At 42.5% G+C, this 18,674-nt stretch overlaps 1 protein-coding gene across 13 annotated transcripts in view; it reads left to right on the top strand.

Annotated features, from left to right (window-relative positions):
* Positions 1 to 18,674, top strand: part of Ep400 (E1A binding protein p400) — a 107,116-nt gene that overhangs the window by 39,504 nt on the left and 48,938 nt on the right. For all 13 annotated transcript variants that reach the window (XR_005871090.1, XR_005871087.1, XR_005871093.1 and 10 more), the window contains 10 exons: positions 7 to 192; positions 4,438 to 4,578; positions 5,089 to 5,167; positions 6,809 to 6,858; positions 7,340 to 7,397; positions 9,400 to 9,489; positions 11,723 to 11,830; positions 12,755 to 12,945; positions 13,137 to 13,314; positions 16,989 to 17,125. Coding sequence is in view for 1 of the 13 variants with exons in the window: in XM_040731688.1 (XP_040587622.1) it covers positions 7 to 192; positions 4,438 to 4,578; positions 5,089 to 5,167; positions 6,809 to 6,858; positions 7,340 to 7,397; positions 9,400 to 9,489; positions 11,723 to 11,830; positions 12,755 to 12,945; positions 13,137 to 13,314; positions 16,989 to 17,125 (1,218 nt within the window). In the remaining 12 variants the exon portion in view is untranslated. The remainder of the gene's footprint in view (positions 1 to 6; positions 193 to 4,437; positions 4,579 to 5,088; positions 5,168 to 6,808; positions 6,859 to 7,339; positions 7,398 to 9,399; positions 9,490 to 11,722; positions 11,831 to 12,754; positions 12,946 to 13,136; positions 13,315 to 16,988; positions 17,126 to 18,674) is intronic.

The raw sequence follows: 18,674 nt of genomic DNA, 5'->3' as shown, positions 1-18,674 counted from the left end.
TTATAGGAAAACCAGATCCATCAGCGAATAGCAGATTTAAGGAAGGAAGGCTTGTGGTCCCTAAGGCGGCTGCCAAAGCTTCAAGAGGCTCCTCGCCCTAAGTCTCATTGGGATTATCTGCTGGAAGAGATGCAGTGGATGGCCACAGACTTTGCCCAGGAGCGGAGGTGGAAGTTGGCTGCTGCTAAGAAGGTAGATTTGAGACAGGAGTGGTCATTCATGCTTTGTGTCTTTTGGAGTAGTTGGGCTTTAAATTGCTGTAAGTGAGCCAGGCACATGCCTTAAATAGTGGTGGTGCACAGCTTGAATGCCAGCACTTGGGAGGCAGGAGAAGCTCTGTGAGTTCTGTGTGTCTTAGTCTACATAGTGAGTTCCAGGACAACCAGAGCTATACAGAGAAACCCTGTCTTGAAAAAAATAAAAAAAATTTCTGGAAGTGGCAATGGATAGGACTCTTGCCCCATTCGCTAAAGACTTTTGAATCCTAATTTGTAATGAAAGCATCTTCTGTTATGTAGGTAGAAACTCAGAGTCTGAGGTTGGGTTCCTTTTCCTTCCAGTTTGCTTGCCAGTTAGGATTACGATGCTCTCAGGACACCCAGAGCTGGTCAGGTGATTGCAAAGGCTAGGAGTTAGGAATGCCAGGTATAAGATGATAGGCAGTATGCTCATCCTCTGTGTTGTTCTTTTGTTTCAGGTATGAGTAGAGTAGATGGAACAGGAAACCATGCTTCAGTCACGGGTAGATGAAAACATGAACCATGAGACTTAACAAATCCATGTGGAGTTTACTGGGGGAAGGGGTGAGGGGATAAAATGGTGGGGGGCAGAAACGGAGAAGGGAGAGAGAGAGAGAGAGAGACAGACAGACAGACAGAGACAGAGACAGAGAGAGGAGAGAACACGTGGAGGTGCATGCTTAAAAGGGGGAAGCTTGCACATGTGCACTGAATCCTTAAGCAGGAGTTAGGCATGGCAGGCTAAGGGAATAAGGGTGTCGAGTACTCAAGACTGCTTCCTGCTGAACTGGAGGCCTTTATACCTTAAAAAATCTTTTTAGACAAAGGAATGGTAAGAAGTTATACTGAAGCCTACCAGCCATCAAACTGTATCAGAGTTCTTGAGAAGGATAAAAGTATTTCCTCAATTATTGATTAGAGAGTAACGGAGACTTTTACTAGCTGGCTGCATGGACAGTCAGCCCCAGGTCCTCCACAATTGTTGAGGTCAGAGGCTTTAGGGACACCTACCTTTTGCTGATAGAGTGAGACCTGTGGATTAGGAGCCCTAGGAAGAATTGTCTACCATTGACCCAAGTAACATGGAGATTCCACTGTTGGCTTGTCCACGGTCTGAAGAGTCCTTTGTTGTAATTGAGGTGGAAGGCAGGATCGCTCAATGGCTAGCATTGCCACTTTTGTGGGTGGAGTTTCTTCAGTGTCCAGTCTTCTTGGAGGAAATGGGGTGGGGCCAGCAGTTGGCCTGTCTGTCTGTTACAAAAAGCTTTTTAATAAAACATTTGAGCATTTGAGGGCTGTCTGTTTAGTATATCTCAGCAGACAAAATTTGTCTTTTTTAAATTAGTTGGCAGGCACGAGAGTTTTAGCATGCTGGGAAGAGGGGGGGAAACAGACAAGTTTAAGGAAAGAGATTGTTTAGCAGAGAGGTACAAGAAAACTTGGATATATGGTAACTTCTTGCGTTTGACTGTCCACTGACAGTAATTGGAAAGGTTCCATAAAATATCAGGATCTAAAAAGCCGTTAAGCAGCCAATTTGACTTATATTTCCCATGGGTGAGGCTGAAAATGGCACAAGTCACTCTTACAGCTTGTCAGCTCAGGAGCGAGGGCCAGGGGGCAAAGCTGATAGGACTCCGTAGTCCGAGAGAAGGCAGTAATCCGTAACTGCTGAAGGTATGAAGCCAAAACTCGTGAACTCACTGCTCAGAGAGGGTGGTGCTAGATCTTGCCCTTGGAAATCTACCAGAGGTGATGGTCAGTGAGAGGGAAACAGATGAGTGAAAAAGAACAGAGGCCACACTTCCAACTATGGATGGATCACTGGTAAAATGTAGGTTGCCAATAAACAGGCACATGGTTCATGGTTTGATATGGGGGAGATCAGTTTCCATGAGTGAGGTAGAGAAGATCCAAAGCCTATAATCTCAAATGTCCCAGAGACTAAGGGAGGATAGGATATGGAAGGCACTGACTGATTTTGTAGTCCATTGAGCACAAATCAAGGGCCAGGGCTCCTGGAACCTGAGAGACAGGTGGTCGCCCAGTACTGGGATTTTTGAGAGACCACAGTCTTGATAAAAGTCCTAACTCATGGAAGCATGGGCAGTGGAAGAGAGAGAATGAGGGGTGAGCTTACCAGACATGGCAGTGGTGGATGGAAGAATCCAGAGATCCTTAGTTGAAAAAGTGACTGAATTGAAGGTTACAGGATCCTGGCATATCTCAGACTGCCACAGGCAGGTGCAAATGCCAGGAAAACCTGCCGAGTCATGTGCACCAAAATGTTATTCTTTTGATTCAGTTACATGCAGGTAGAGTAGATAGAACAGGAAACCATACTTCAGTCACTGGGTAGATGAAAACACAAACCATCAGACTCAACAAACCCATGTAGAGTTTATTGGAGGAAGGGGGTGAGGGGATGGGGGATGGGGTGGGAGCAGAAGCAGAGAAGAGAGAGGGGGGAGGAGAGGGAGATATGGAGGTGCTCGTTTAAAAGGGGAAGCTTGTATGTGCGTACTGAGTTCTTAGGCAGTCCCCATAATGGGTGATGTAGCCATGACATGGCCACGCAACACAGAGCTCTTGGAGCTGCCTACGTATGTGCCTGAATGCATGTCCCACCCATTGTCAAGGGTTAGGGTCAGCATAATGTTGGTGTCCAACACTCTGCCTTTTCTGCCTGCCCCTGGTATATCACTGCTTAACTGTGTGGTTGAGCTGTCTCTAGTTCTGGTGGAGACTTTGTTCCTTTTATTGTTCCCACGGCAGGCACAGTCCTTCAGAAACTTGGGAAGTGGTACTATTTACTCTACAAAAATGAAAATAAGAAGACAGGTTTCTGGAAAACTTTGGACTCTGGGTGGAACTTAGCTATCCTTTCATTATGTAGGCAACTACACTTACTATCACACATCATGGACCATTGTTTTCACACCCAGACCTTGGATATTTTTTTCACCTTCTTTGAACTCAGGATTGGGTAGATCCTTTTTCTGCTGACCTGTGCATATCCATCTTTGAACTCCCCTCTTTCCTAATCTGGTTTAAGAAGGGAAAACCTGAGACAAAGGGTTTCAGAGTGGATCCATGGACATTAAAAAAAAAAAAAAGTTCAAAGCTTCTTAAATATTTGTTACAAAGGAAAAAGATTCTGGACATGTGAATACCAACCTGGATAGGCTGGATATGTAGCCAGTAGGAGGAACATGTGATAATAGGATGGACACATGGACTGGTATGGACAAGGTGGAGTTTGTATTCCAGGTTGGGCAGACAAGAACTGGCTGGTGGGGTAAAGTAGGTAGGCTGAAGAACAGCACAGAATTCATAGGCCATAATGAGGGACCAGCTCTGCTCATTAAGCCTACATCACTTCCTTCTCACTGGGACAGGGAGAAACAGACACCATCTCCAAAGAGAGCTTTTAATGAAGCTCTCTTAATGAGAGAGTTGTCGAGAGATTAGTGCCTGGTGTCATTGTAGTCAAGTGTGTTTGTATCTCAGATAAGGTATATTGTGGTATGTGCTCTGTACTGAATGAGTTTTTTTTGTTTTTTTGTTTTTGGTTTTATGAGACAGGGTTTCTCTGTATTGTTTTGGAGGCTGTTGGTCCAGCCTGGCCTCGAACTTACAGAGATCCGCCTGCCTCTGCCTCCCGAGTGCTAGGATTAAAGGCGTGCACCACCACCGCCCATCTCTGAATGAGTTCTTACCTTCAATTGTTCTCCCTACTTTCTGGAGTTGCTACTGGCAACATAGAGTATTCCCATTGGGAACACAGACTGATAGGTTAAAAATAGAATCTTGGTCTGGAGAGATGGTTTAGTGGTTAAGAGCATTTGTTGCTCTTTCAGAGGCTTTAGATTGAGTTCCCAAATCTAAATCAGAGTCTTTTGCCTTCTCCTCCTCTTTTGATGGGGGTACAAAAAGACTGTACACAATAAACATGGGTGGTTCAATATTCACTGGATGCCCTCGTGCCTCTTATATCTTATCTTTTGTCTATTCCTTTCCACGACCCACACTCCTCACTCAAGCACAAACAACTTGTGGGAGTTGACTCTTTCCTTCCATTCCACGTGGCTCTTGGGGAATCAAACTCAAGTCATTAGGCTTTGTACCAAATGCCTTTACTTGGCTGACTCATCTTGCCAGTCTGAGTACAACACATTCTCAAACTTTTCTTCACCAGCTTGTCAGAACTGTAGCCCGACATCATGAGGAAAGGAAACTTCGTGAGGAAAGAGGGAAGAAGGAAGAACAGAGCAGACTGAGACGCATTGCTGCTACCACTGCCCGTGAAATAGAATATTTTTGGTCAAATATTGAACAGGTAATTCAGTGGGGTCTAAAAAAAAATCAAATGTGTCCAAGCTGTGAGGCTGCGTGCCAGGGAACACAGCCGCTCCAGCATTCATGCCTTGTGCTCACTTGCCCCTTTTTGTTGTTAGTCTTCTGCAAGTTTTAGGATGAGGCCATTCCAACCTCTTTGTTTACTTTTGTACCCGTGGAAGCCACAGCTTTGAAATGAGAATGTAGTGAAAGCCTGTCAGGCTGTTAATTGGTATGCTGTGGCCATGAAAGGCAAAGTCTTTAGGATATCTGTTCCCAACTGTACACTCTTTCTCTTTTAAGAACTTTGAAATTTTTACTAACCTAATAGACTTTGAGTAGGATAGACTAGGATACAAAATAAAGAGGAAAGCACCAAACTGAGTTTTTTTCCTTAAATATTTTGAATGAGGTTGGCTGTTTGTGTGAGTTTAATGTGTTATATGTAGAATTGTATGGTTTACATCCTTAATGACTTGCTTATCTTGTCATCCTATTTTTTCTATTTTAGGTTGTGGAAATAAAACTACAAGTAGAATTAGAAGAGAAAAGGAAAAAAGCCTTAAATTTACAGAAAGTTTCCAAAAGAGGTATAGTATTGAAATTTTTTATTACATTTATTTATTTAGTGTGGGATGGGGGAAGACACATGTGCACCATGTCATGTGTGGAAGTCAGAGGACAGCTTTCTAGAGATGGTTCTCTTCTTCTATCACATGGGTTCTAAGGATCAGACTCAGGTGGTCAGGCTCGGCAGTAAGGGTCTTATCTTCTGACCTCTTTGGCCCAGAAAGATAGGTTAGAAGGTAGAGACCCTTACATAGGTATAACATGTGTGTGTGTGTGTGTGTGTGTGTGTGTGTGTGTGTGTGTGTGTGTGTGTGTAAAAGTGTATACATATGTGTACTTTTGTTTTTCAAGACAGTCTTGAACTTGCTTTGTATATCAGACTGGCGTTGAACTCAGAGATCCACCTGCCACTGCCTCCCCAGTGCTGGTATTAAAGGTGTGCGCCACCACTGCCCAGCATTTAAAAAAATTTTTTTTTGGTTTTATGAGACAGGGTTTCTCTATATTGTTTTGGAGGCTGTCCGTCCAGCCCGGCCTGGAACTCACAGAGATCCGCCTGCCTCTGCCTCCCGAGTGCTGGGATTAAAGCCATGTGCTACCAACGCCTGACTAAGGATAGTCTTAATGATTATCCAGTATAGAGTACTTATCTAACATTTGTGAGACCTTGCATTTACCTTACAGGTTATGTGCACACAGGCTTCTCATTTTTCATATTTTGTGCAGCTTCCTGGTTTTGGCCAGAGAGCTCATTAGTCAGGGAGATCATGTGCATGCATTTGTTTTGCTTAATTGTTTTATTTTGTGTACACAGAGACATGAAGGGGGTGGACATTAGGGGAGAATAGGATCTCACTTTGTAGCTCTTATTGGTCTGAAACTCAGGAAAGATTGACCTCCAGTACCTGAGTGTTGGGATTAAGAGATGTGCATCACCAGGTCCAGCAACAGCTTAGTTCTTTATCTCAGTTCTTTTGCTCTTTTTACTATATATCAGTAACCCAAAGTTGGTCCATCCTAAATGCTTTCAGAATTTAAGTCCTGTTTCTGGACAGTAAACAAAGCAGTTGATTTATCTTTTAGGGATTGGACTGGTGCAATGCCTTTGCACAACTGAGATATTTTTGCAGTAGTTTTCCCCCAATCTTTGAATACTTAGGTACATGTGAGACACCAACACAAGTGACACTCACTGTCTTCTAAAGTCCTTAGAATGTTCCAGGAGCCCTCATACCTCTCATATTATTGATGAGGCTGAGAGGTGGCCATTGCTAAAGTTGTAGAATTGTAAAAAGAAAGCTAGACCCTATCAACTGAGAGCTAGACAAAGTGGTAGAACTTTGAATCCCAATGCTTAGTAGTTAGAGGCAGGTGTTTGTGAATTTGAAGCTAGTCTGAATTCAGTCAGCTAGACTGTGACTCAAAAAACAAACAATAAGCATTAAAAAACAAAAAACTACAAGATGGAAACAGTTCTGGGTTACCAAGAGGAATAAGGCTGTGTTTATTATGTAGGGGAGGAGGTGGAATTTGCACTCCCTGTCCTTGAGTGTTGATAGCCATAGGACCTCAGCTTGTATAAGCAGACAATACTTGCTGAGGTAAAAAAGCATCATCTTGCCACAGTTTTAGTGATAATACTGTATTTCTTGTCTTTTTAGGGAAAGAATCCAGACTAAAGGGATTTGATACATCACCAGAACACTTCCTGGTAAGTAAGGGGTTGTTGCTCTCTGACATGAGTGGGCTTGTGAAATCAGTCTGCTTTGGAAATACAAAATGGTGTTGGATGGTGGTTGTGCATATTGTTAATCCCAACACTTGGAAGGCAAAAGGGAGGCAGATCTCTGTGAGTTTGAGGCCAGGCTGGTGTGCAAAATGAGTTCCAGGACAGCCAGGGCTGCACAGTGAAATTATGTCTTGAAAAGCAGAACAACAAAAAGAGAAAATGCAGTGGCACTTAATAGTCGTAGTTTCACGTGGAGTATGACTCTGGGAATTTGAGAGGATGCAGTTGTATACAGTAATTAAGGATTTGTATCCTCACTCCTCTTCTCCTTGGTGTGTATACTGTGATTGTCTAGCACATGCCTTGATGTTCTCCTGTGGGCAACTGCTAAATAGACACTTCTGCTGTGACATCCCATTCTGTGTTGTTAAATCTCACATTTCTGACTTTTATTTTGTTTCAGGATCTAGGACTACCTGGGAGGAAAAGAAAAGCTAGCACATCTTTGACTGACGATGAAGGTTCGTTTCCTACTCTGCTGATGCTTTATTGGGGCCTTGAGATCACAAGCCTTAGGGGTACACAGATGATTCAGGACCAGGACTGTTTACGTCCTCAAGGAGTGACCTTAGTAAATCAGGGTAGATGTGCCTATTGAAGGAAGACATGCTCAATGCCACCACAGTCACCAGGCTGGGATCTTTGGGAGGAGCCCCTGTCATGTTTAAATTTGGCATTTGGTTCAGAGTAGAACACAGATACAATTTTGGTGTGAGTGGCTTGAGATCAGCCTGTGTCCATGACTTCTGACCTGTTTGCAAACAAATGCGTCCTGGCTCTCAGTTCTAGAAAGGAAACAGGGATAGAGTATTAAAGGAAACACATGACAATCTGTGATGTAACAGATGCTGGATGAGTGAGACCCCAGTGGTCTCAGCAGCTCTGTAACTTTACTGGCTTGACTGGCAGTGTGTAAACTTCCAGACTTTTGAAAGTTTGAGGTTTTAGTATGGGTTGATTCTTGTTTGGGAGAGTTTAGCCAGGTTATTAGTGTGGTAGCTGTCTGGATTGTTTCACTCCAAAAGATAAATGAGTGACAGTGGCTCACAGGAGCTAGGAGCTTGGGTACCATTGGCCAGAACTGACATAGCAACTTGGTGTTCTTCAAAGTGCCCTTGTTTCTCCCATTTGTTCCTTTGTCCTGGTTGTCTGTATCTTCTTTTATCTATTCTCCCTGTGGTTCAGCTACTCTCACAGAGCTCTGACTGATGGCACTGAAGCTGGAGAAAGGTGCTAGAGGTCAGAAACAATTCTGGTACCCCCAGCCAAACAAATGTCCTCTTGGAAGGATTTAGGTTACGTTCTTATCTTTTTCTCCTTTGCTACCTGTTGCTGTTGGGAGGCTAGGATATGTTTATCAGTGCAGCTAGCAATAGATTTGTGTTTTTTTTGTTTTTTTCCAGTTGGCATCTAGCCTTGTGTAGTGATTTTAGATGATTTTCTTTGTAGACTATAAATGTGACTGACTGATTTTGGGCATCCCTTTGTTAGGTAGTGGTTAGTTTAGGGAAATTAGACGCAGTAGGAGCTGCTTTGCTGGATAGGTATCTGATAATGTTGTCACCTTGAATACTGTGTTTTTGTGTCACAGCCTTACATAGTCCCAGGCTGTTCTCCAGTTTGATGTCAGCATGGCCACTGCACATTTTCACTTTTCTTTCTCCTAAGCCATCTACTCTGTTAAGCAAGTTCAGGAGAAATGGCAGAATGAAATTCCAAGACAGGTCTGGCTTGTCTTGTAAAGTTGTACCAGGCTATTTATGTCTAGTACTAGATGTGTCCAGGGCCCAGGTATCTGGTGTCTTGTTGAATTTGGTGTATGGTAGAGGTTTTGTAATGAAGTACTGAGGAATTTGAGGACGTACCAGAGATAATGGGCAGAGTGTGCATGTGCATGCTCCTGTGCTCGAGTGCATGTGTGTGTTTGTGTGTGTGCACGTGCATACATGTGCACATGTATTTTGGAAGAGTTAGGTCATCTTACAGTGAGACTGAGAAGAAGCCAGCTGAAGAACTGCTGCTGAGGAGGGTGCAGTTTTTCTGGCCAGCCCTCTTACCTCTGAGAGGCTAGGACTGAAAGAGTATAAGCTGTTCTGAGTTAATGACTTTTGAAGCACAGGAGTGCTAAGGGGAGGACACACACTTGGTTTGGGTTGTGGCCCTTCATTGTAGTAGGCAGTGATGAGTTCCTATGAAGTATGCATGTTTTTCTGTGGTGGGCTCTGCAGTGGGTGGAAACTTTAACAGCATTCTGAACTAGTGAAGAAACAGGCTGTGAATGGCAGACTGAAGTGAAAGGGATTCCCATTTGTTGCTTGTTTAACCATGGTTTCCAGAATCAACCTGAAAAAAATTAAGTTCTTTAATAGCTATAAAACAGTTTAGAAGTCTTATACTACTTAGCGATGTTGAGAAGTTCAAGTGAAGTTTTGCATGTCCCTGACCTGATGATAACCATTTTAGTGGAAGATGAAGAAGAGACCATCGAAGAGGAGGAAGCACATGAAGGGCTTGTAGACCACCACACAGAACTTTCTAATCTGGCCAAAGAAGGTAGGCTGTCACTATTTTACTGAAAATATTTTCATTAAACGTTAAATAGACACATAGGAACGTTTGGAAATAATGTCAGATACAAATTACAGCAGTGCATGGGGCATAATGTAGTTGGCATTTTATTTGGGCTGCTAACCAGTTCCCAATAAAGACATGGAGACATATTATTAATTATGAATGCTTGGCCTTAGCTTAGGCTTGTCCCACTAGTTCTTTTAACTTTATTTAACCTGTTTCTATTCATCTACATTTTGCCTTAGGGCTTTTTACCTTTCTCTTTCTTTCCTTCTTTCCTTCTTTCCTTCTTTCCTTCTTCCCTCCCTCCCTCCCTCCCTCCCTCCCTCCCTCCCTCCCTCCCTCCCTCCCTCCCTCTCTCTCTCTCTCTCTCTCTCTCTCTCTCTCTCTCTCTCTCTTTCTTTCTTTCTTTCTTTCTTTCTTTCTTTCTTTCTTTCTTTCTTTCTTTCTTTCTTTCTTTCTCTTTCTGTGTGTTCTATTTTCCTGCTTCCTCCATGTCTGTCTGTCTGGTCCCTGGTATCTCTCTGTCTTTTTTCTTTCTTCCCCTGAGCCTAAATTCCTCCTCCTACTTACAGTCTCTGCCTGGAAGTTCCACCTATACCTCCTCCTCTTCACTATTTGCCATTCAGCTTTTTATTAGACTAATCATGCCTTAGGCAGGCAAGGCAAAGCATCAACACATCTTTGCATGATTAAACAAATACTGAAACAGCATAGTACTGTCGACTTCAAGGAAGCAGATCTGTGGTATTGAGTTTCTTTTGTCCTTGTGATCACAGCTGACCTAGACTTTTTGTGGCTCACTTCCTGAACTCTCCTCTCCCACCTCTGTGAGTCTCCCTAGCCACTGTTGAGACTGAAGCAGAATTCCTTGACAACGGGATTGTAAGATGTGACTTGTTCTTCCTGTCTAGTGGTTCTGCTTAGTAGTTTCATCCAGATTGTTATTGCTGTTAATACCTCAACTCTATACACCATTTCACATATAAATATGTTGTTGGTTACTTTGATTCCAACAGTGCTGTTGTTGGTATTCTCTTGTTTTATGGTGTTTGTACATATACTTAGGTTTGGAACATGGTTGGCCTGCAGAATCATGTATCATGTACAGTTGGCTGTACCAAGCTGCATGCTGTACTGGTATTAGCCTTGGAGCTGGTGGTGAAGATAGAGCCCCTGGTGACTTTGAGTAATTCTCTCACAGTGAGGTGCATTTTCTCATGTCTGTTTAGCTCATTTGACTGTTAGGTTTTATTTTCCTTAACTGACTTACTGAGTTCCTTATGTATTCTGGATATAAATTCTTGTTTTGTTTTTATTATTCTTTTGATTTTTCAAGACAGGGTTTCTCTGTGTAACAGCCCTGGCTGTCCTGGAACTCACTCTGTAGACCAGGCTGGCCTCAAACTCACAGAGATCCACCTGTCTGTGCCTCCCCAGTGCTGGAATTAAAAGCATACACCACCACTGCCTGGTATTTTTATTATTCTTAATTTTGTGTAGATGTGTGTCTGCATGAGTGTATATGCATGAGTTCCAATGACCACAGAGGCATTGAATCCTTTGAATGAAGCTGGAATTACAGATGATTGAGAGCTGTCTGACATGGATATTAGGAACAAGCTTCTATAGAAGAGAAGCAAGTGGTCTTAGGTGCTATGCCTTCTCTCCACTCCAGGGGACATGAATTAGACTTTGATCATAACAATGGCTTTCTATAGTGTCTGAGCTGGAGAAATGGTTCAGAGGTCACTGGCTGCTCTTCCAGAGATCCTGAGTTCAGTTTCCAGAAACCACATGGTGGCTTACAACCATGTATAATAAGATTTGGTACCCTCTTTTGTCTGGCCTGTAGGCATACTATATACATAATAAATAAATCTTTTCAAAAATTTTAAAAATGTACTTTTAGAATTTGCAAGTTGTAGATTACTGATCTAAAAATCCAGAATCCAAAATGCTTAAAAATCCAAAACTTTTTGAGCATTAAGGAAATGGTGTTCTGAAGTCTCAGATTTCAGAGTATTTTTGATTTTGGATTTTCAGATGCTTGCAGAGCTATGAATATGTCTAGTCTTAGACCTGCATCAGCTGTTTTAGGAAGAGGAGTGTGTGATGGCTTTTTGCTATGCCTTTCTGAGTGTTCTTTTTTTCTTTTGCAGCTAAGTGACAGTTGTCATAAAATGATCTTGTTTCTTCCTGTCATCCTTTCCAGCTGAATTGCCCTTAATTGATTTGATGAAGTTGTATGAAGGTGCCTTTCTGCCAAATTTTCAGTGGCCACAGCCTGAGCTTGATCATGAAGAGTCAAGCGGGGAAGAGGGTATGTTTTTAGTGTTGTAAAGAATCCATGTTTAAAATGAAAGACAAAATAAAGACATTAAATAAGGTTTAAGAAATTGGAAGTATTGGACCCAAGGAGAAGTTCTTCAGTTCATGTTAGTTGTGGCAGGGACTTGGGGCTTTGGATAGGATAAGAATTTGAGCCAGGAAAAAAAAAAAAAGAAGTGTATTTTATATGCAGTTTTCCTGTTGAATAATCTTTACCAACTTGGTGCATTTATCAGAGTACTGGGTGATTGTGGAGGGAATAAAAGTGTTTTCTCTAGATGTGCGTTGTGGTTTATGGACTTATGCATTGCCTTGTTTTTCTAGGTTCTTCTGCGCTTGCTTGTTAACTTGCAGGGTTTCAGCGGTTGATTCCAGACAGATACACAGAATACAGCGTGTCTCATGCTAATTCTTTTGCTTATTAGATAGATACAAGAGCATGTGAGAGGGAAGACAGGAACATCAGGTCATGAGACAGTTGTCGGAGGGTCTCCTGTGGAATTCAGGACCTCTCACAGTCCCCTTCTGTAGCAAGACGTAGGGTCAGAGACAAAGACTTCTTCCTTGTTTCCAAACTTGGGTGATGTTTCCAATTTTTCCTTTTTTGATGGTAGTAAAAGGGAGACCATTAAACCTAAGATACTTGTAATTCTGCCCACATTATTGACTCCCAATCAACACAGCCATTTCCTGAACAGCAGTCTGTTGGGGCAGATTATGCTTTGAGTCCCAGATATAGTTGATTATGATGTTCCCTAAGAGTCACTCATGTTATTGTGGATTTATAAAATGGATTTCAATGAAAAAAAAAAAGTATCAATTCTGTATTCTTCCTGGTCATTTGTTGTCCACCCCCTTCTGTGTTTAGGCTCATAAAACTTACAGCTGTCCTACCTCTTTTTCATTGTTGTTCTAGATGTGGATGACTGTCCTAGTGACAGGGAGAGCCGCAGGGACTCAGTTCTCATTGACTCACTCTTCATAATGGATCAGTTTAAAGCTGCGGAGAGAATGAACATTGGAAAATCCAACACCAAGGACATCACAGAAGTTACTGCTGTGGCTGAAGCCATTCTCCCTAAGGGCAGTGCCCGGGTCACAACTGCGGTGAGGAAATCTTCCCTGCCTCACAACAGGCTCCATAACAATTGCTAGAAAAGGCAGTTGCTCTTCTTCTGTTGTGTAAATCATTTGGGACTGTACTATAGGTGTGTTATATGGCCTCTAGATTTAGGCTCTGAGAAGGTGTGCTGATGGCTTAATCATTCTTTGGCTGGTCTGTCTGTCTGTCACTATAGGTGAAGTTTAGTGCTCCATCTTTGCTTTATGGTGCTCTCCGAGACTATCAGAAGATAGGCCTTGACTGGTTGGCCAAGCTATACCGGAAGAATCTCAATGGCATATTAGCTGATGAAGCTGGGCTTGGGAAAACTGTGCAGATCATTGCTTTCTTTGCTCATCTTGCATGTAATGAAGGTAAGAGTCTCTCGGTTTTCACCTGCAGAGTGTGTTGCCTTTGAGGAAGAAAATTTCTTCATCCTCTTATGTTCCTCTTCTTTTACCTGAGCCAGGCAAAACACTGAAAATACTGTCAGGCAGTTGGGTATGGTGGTGTAGTCCTGTAGTGCCAGCACTCAGGAGGTTGAATTTTAACACTTATTCAAAATGTAGCACCCACAGACTGTTTCTCAGGTTTAAGACTGTAGCTGTTACCCTGGTGTGGAATGGCTTCCATTCTGCTTCTAGGATAATTCAAACCCCTCCCCCAGGTGTGTATATGTGTGCGTGCATGCCTGCCTGCCTGTCTGCCTTGTCTGTCTTGTCTGTCTGTCTGTTGATCGGTCGCCTAGCAGTGGGAGTTTGGGGTGAGAGGGATGAGTATTTTTTTCTATGGATGTCTATCTTATATTTTGAGGCAGTATCTCATTGAATCTGGAAGTTGTCTTTGGCTACACTGCCTAGCCAGTGAGTTCTGGGTATCTCTTTCTCCCTCCCCTAGAATTGCAGACACACGCTATCACAACTGGCTTGTCCATTTTGCTGATGGCTGCTGATTTCAGAAGGAATAGACTTTGTGGAGTCTGGTGTGCAGAGAGAGGTGTGGCTTGACTCAGAAGGACACATGGAGGAGGAGGAGCTTGCTGAACTTGCTACTTTTTGCTCTGCCTTGCCCCTGGGAAAAAGAGTAGATGCTCCTTGCTTGGGCTTTTCCTGCTGTCCTATAGTCTCCCATTTTTCCAGCCCAAATTAATGTCTGTTGGGCTTTTCCTTGTCCTAGAAACCCACCAGTTCTCCACAAATAGTGTTTATTTTTTATTTATTGATTGATGTTTGGTTTTTCGAGATGGTGTTTCTCTGTATAGCCGTGGCTATTCTGGAACTAGTTCTGTTGACTAGGCCAGCCCTGAAGGAAGACCCATGTGCCTCTGTTTCCTGAGCTCTGGAATTAAAGATGTGAACCATCACACCCAGTGTTTATGACTTGGAATTGAAGTTTGGAAACGCTGAGAAATGTACACAAGACAAGAGTTGATTATTAACCTTACATTGTTTTCTTTTTTAAAGAAAAAAGTAGAACTGGACCTGCCTTGAAACCTGAAGACATGAGTTCAGTCACCCAGACCCACATAGTAGACAGAGAACTGACTCCTGCAAGTTGTCCTCTCCCCTCCTTATACTTGATTTGGTGCACACACCCCTACCTGTGTCACCCCAAACAAATACATAGAGAGATAATTGCAATTTAAAAAACAAGACAGTAGTCTTCCTATTTCCTTCCCCTGGCTGTGACTATGGGATAGCCTGGTGTGTCTTTTCTAGCTTTTACATACATGGACACAACCACATTTCCCTTTCCAGGAATGGAATTTTGTGTTACATGTTTGGAGTTTAAAAAAAATATTTTTAGAAAATTTCATTGTTTTGGATGTGGTGGTGCATGTGTGTTTAATCCTAGCACTTGGGACAGAGACAGGCTGATCACTGAGTTTGGGGCCATACTGATCTATATAGCTAGTTTCAGGCCAGCCAGGGTGATGTAGAAAGACTGTAAAAAAAAAACAAAAACAAAAAAACAAAAAAGAAAAAAAGATTTTCATTGTACTCGTTCATGGTACTGTTACATAAGGACATTTTGATATAAGGATATATTTATATTATACATTGAATTTACCTTTTTTTTTTTTTAAAGACTTATTCTTATGTTCGTCTTTCTCTGTCTGAAGAGAGTGTTGGATCCCCTGGAGCTGGAGTTGTAGGTGGTTGTGAGTCACCTGGCATCAGTGCTAGGAACTAAACTCTGCTTCTCTGCAAGGGCATCATGTCCTCTTAGCCACTGAGCTACCTTTCCAACCCCATTTGTTCGTTTGTTTATGCAGGGGGTTGAGTTCAGGACCTTGTGTGTGCTAGGCAAGTTCTTTGCTGTATCCCACATGCTCAACTCTACCCATTATTTTTTTTTTTTATATGTATGAGTGTTTTACCTATATGAATGTCTGTATACTACCACATGAATGCCTGGTGTCCATAGAGGCCAGGAGAAGCATTGAATTCCCTGGAACTGGAGTTAAAATCAGCTGTGAGCTGCCTTGTGGATGCTGGGTCCTCTATAAGAACAGTAGTGCTCCTAACTGCTGAGACATCACTTTAGCTTTTTAATCCTATTTTACTTTCTGGAGAGAAAGCCATTTTGGGTTTGGTCATGTTTCCTTACTTGTAAGATTGTATGTTTAGAGTTTAAAGATTGTATTTTTACTTTTTAAATTATGTATAAATGTGTGTTTAAGTGTGGTATGTATGTTTGTGTGTGAGTGCCTATCAAGGCTAGAGGGGTTAGATACTCCTGGAGCTGCAGATACAGGCAGTTGTGAGCTGCCAGATACACATACTGGGAATCACACTTAGGTCTTCTGAAAGTGCCATCTCTTCAGCCTGGTGTCTAGAGAGAACCTGGCCTGATCCCTAGCAGTACTACCAAAAGGGGAAAAAAGTTTCTTGACTTTTAAGTATTTTCTCTGAAACATCTCTTGAAATGATGATTAATTTTTCTATTGAGCAGTTCGTTTTCAGAATCAGTAGCCATGCTTCAACGGTGGCAACAGATATGTGAAGTGCAGCTTTATCTTAAAATCAGCTGTAACGTAGTCTTCCCCCAGCTGCCTGAACCCACAAATAACACACAGGACACTATATTATGAAGCTGTTGGCCGTTTGCTATGATTTCTTACTGGCTAGCTCTGACTTAATTGTTAACCCATAACTGCTAATTACGTATTTCTCTTACTGGAGAAAAGGGTCCAGACCTCTTACTCCTTTGGTGGCCTATATCATGACTGCCTGTGCCTCTCTTTCCCAGAATCCGTCTGAACTCCTAGTCCCACCTATCTTGCTTCCCTATTAGCCAACAGTGCTTTGTTCAATAATCAATAAGATAAGCACATACACAGGACTTCCCCCCATCAATCATCCATTTCTGTTTTTGACCCTTAATTCCATTCATTTTATTTATGGCACAGAATTTGAAATTTGCTTTCTGAGTTACACCTACTGACTTGTAAAATACTGTTTTCGGACTAAGGTTGATCACTGGGTCAAATTGAATATTCTCTACATAGAAGTGGGTTTAAGGAGGTGCCTGCCTGTTTGGGCTGCAAGCATTTGCTACTGGGAAGGGTTATTCAGGGTGTGAGGTCCCAGGTGAGCAGCTTTCTTGTCTTGGGGGATTGTTTGCCATAGACAGAAGTTCTTTTTTTGTTGTCAGTAGTTTGTTTTTTTTAAATAATGTTTCACTGTGCAGTTTTGGCTGACCTGGAACTCATAAAGCTCTGCCTGCCACTGCCTCCCAAGTGGGCATGCACCACCATACCTGCAATAGACAAAGAGTTCTTTCTCATGATAAAAAGTTCATATGGTTGTCAGTGGGTCTTGGTTTTATTTTTGTCTGTTCTTTTCAGCAGTGTTTCTGGAGAGCCTGGCCCTGTCCTAGTGCATCAGGGACACACCTTCTCCTGTTCTGTGCAGTGTATTTATGGTAGAGAATAGCTTTTGTTTCCTTGGTGTCTGTTTTTCCCATGGGCCACATACTTAATAAGCTTCTGATCAAACTCAGCTTTAGGTTCCTGGATCTCACAGATTTTTTTTTTCTTTTATAGGTAATTGGGGCCCTCATCTTGTTGTCATGAGGAGTTGTAACATACTCAAGTGGGAGCTTGAGTTGAAACGCTGGTGTCCTGGCCTCAAAACTCTTTCTTATGTTGGCAGCCACAGAGAACTCAAAGCAAAGAGACAGGTAGTGCTACCCCCCCCCCCCCCCACTTCTTTTACTTTCGGTTGCACTGCTGGGAATGCACTCAAGTTTCATGTATCCTAGACAAGAGGTGTGCCAATGAACACCCTTAGCCATGCATCTTTTAAATATGATATATAGGAGCAGAAGAGATGGCACAGCAGAGAAAAGCACTTGTTGCACAAGCCTGAAAACTTAGTTTTGATCCCTAAGAAGCCATGTGAAGGTATAGAGGAGAAAACCAACTTCATAAAGTTGTCCTCTGACCCTGATATGTGTGTTGTGGTGTACACATGTCTATGCAGACATAGCTCACACATGTCCCACAATAATTAAGCATGAAATAAAGCTAGACATCTTAATTTTCTTAACATAGAATCTCCTTATGTAGCTCAGGCTGGCTTAAACCATTCGATCCTCCTGCTCCAGCCATGTGAATATTGTACATGCTGTTTAGTGTGATTATTTTGTATCAGTGACATTATTTGTAAGCTACCAAACGCATACTCGGTTCTAGATATTGAGCCCCTTAAAGCACAGAGGACACAGGACAAATGCCCAGTTTCCTGGGAGAAAGCTGTTTAGGCTTTAGGCTCCATTTCCCCTCTGGCCTGCATATGTAGTAGAGTGCTTTCTTGGCTTGTGTGGGTTGAGTTCAGTTCCTAGTACTGCAAGGAAAATAGTTCAGAGCCGAGTTCTTGTCCAGAGAGAGAGAGTGGTGCATCCTACCTCAAGACTGCTGATTTCCATTAGCTTAATGGAATGTGTAAAGTCTCCTGAGTTGCTGGGTGGTGGTGGCGGAGGCGGCGGCGGGGGGCGGCGGCGGGGTGGCCGCTGAATGATTTCTGTGGATTATTCACAGAAATATTTGTGACAGATACAAGTTTCCTTTGACCCCCAGTGCTTAATAGTGCCAGGTCCCAAGTGAATGTGTGTAAACCATCATGTGAAATTTTGGCTCAGTGTTAAGACACTATGTCAAAATTTACTAAGGGTGGGTCTTGAGGTTGAGGTACATTTTTCTCTTTTACCCTCTGGCTTGGTCTTTTTCTCCTGCTATAAAAATATAAAACCAAATAACCCTCCCCCCCCACCAAAAAAAAAACACCCCAAAGAAGATAAAGAGCAGAAATGTGCTTCTTGGAGTTCTAGAGATTGGAAGTCTAAGACCATGTCCCAGATAGGTTTGGTTTCTGACAAGAACCTGGTTTCGGTTTCTAAGATGATACTTTTCTTGCTATGTGCTTACTTCGGGCAGAAGGGTTTCATATGAATCTTTGCTATCTTTTCATAAAGCACTGACTCATTCTTAGGTACTGAGAAGGTTCAAGTCTTAATGCTGCCACAGTGGAGGTCAGTTCACTCTGTGTTGTAGAGGGGATGCATTAAACCATAGCTCATTCTCAAGTTGCACTAAAAATCTGTTGTAGTTACTTACAATGTAGGCATCTGCCTTCCTTACCTTCCTGGTTTAGATTATACACTATAAAAGCCAGGGGTTGTGTCTGGTAATCTGTTTTCCCTGTGATAATTTCCAGTGCCTCTAAAGCAG

This window comes from Mesocricetus auratus, unplaced genomic scaffold (assembly GCF_017639785.1).
Source record: "Mesocricetus auratus isolate SY011 unplaced genomic scaffold, BCM_Maur_2.0 Super-Scaffold_100025, whole genome shotgun sequence".
Taxonomy (NCBI): Eukaryota; Metazoa; Chordata; class Mammalia; order Rodentia; family Cricetidae; genus Mesocricetus; species Mesocricetus auratus.
The sequence above is the reverse complement of the archived record's forward strand: the minus strand, read 5'-3'. Positions and strand labels throughout refer to the sequence as shown.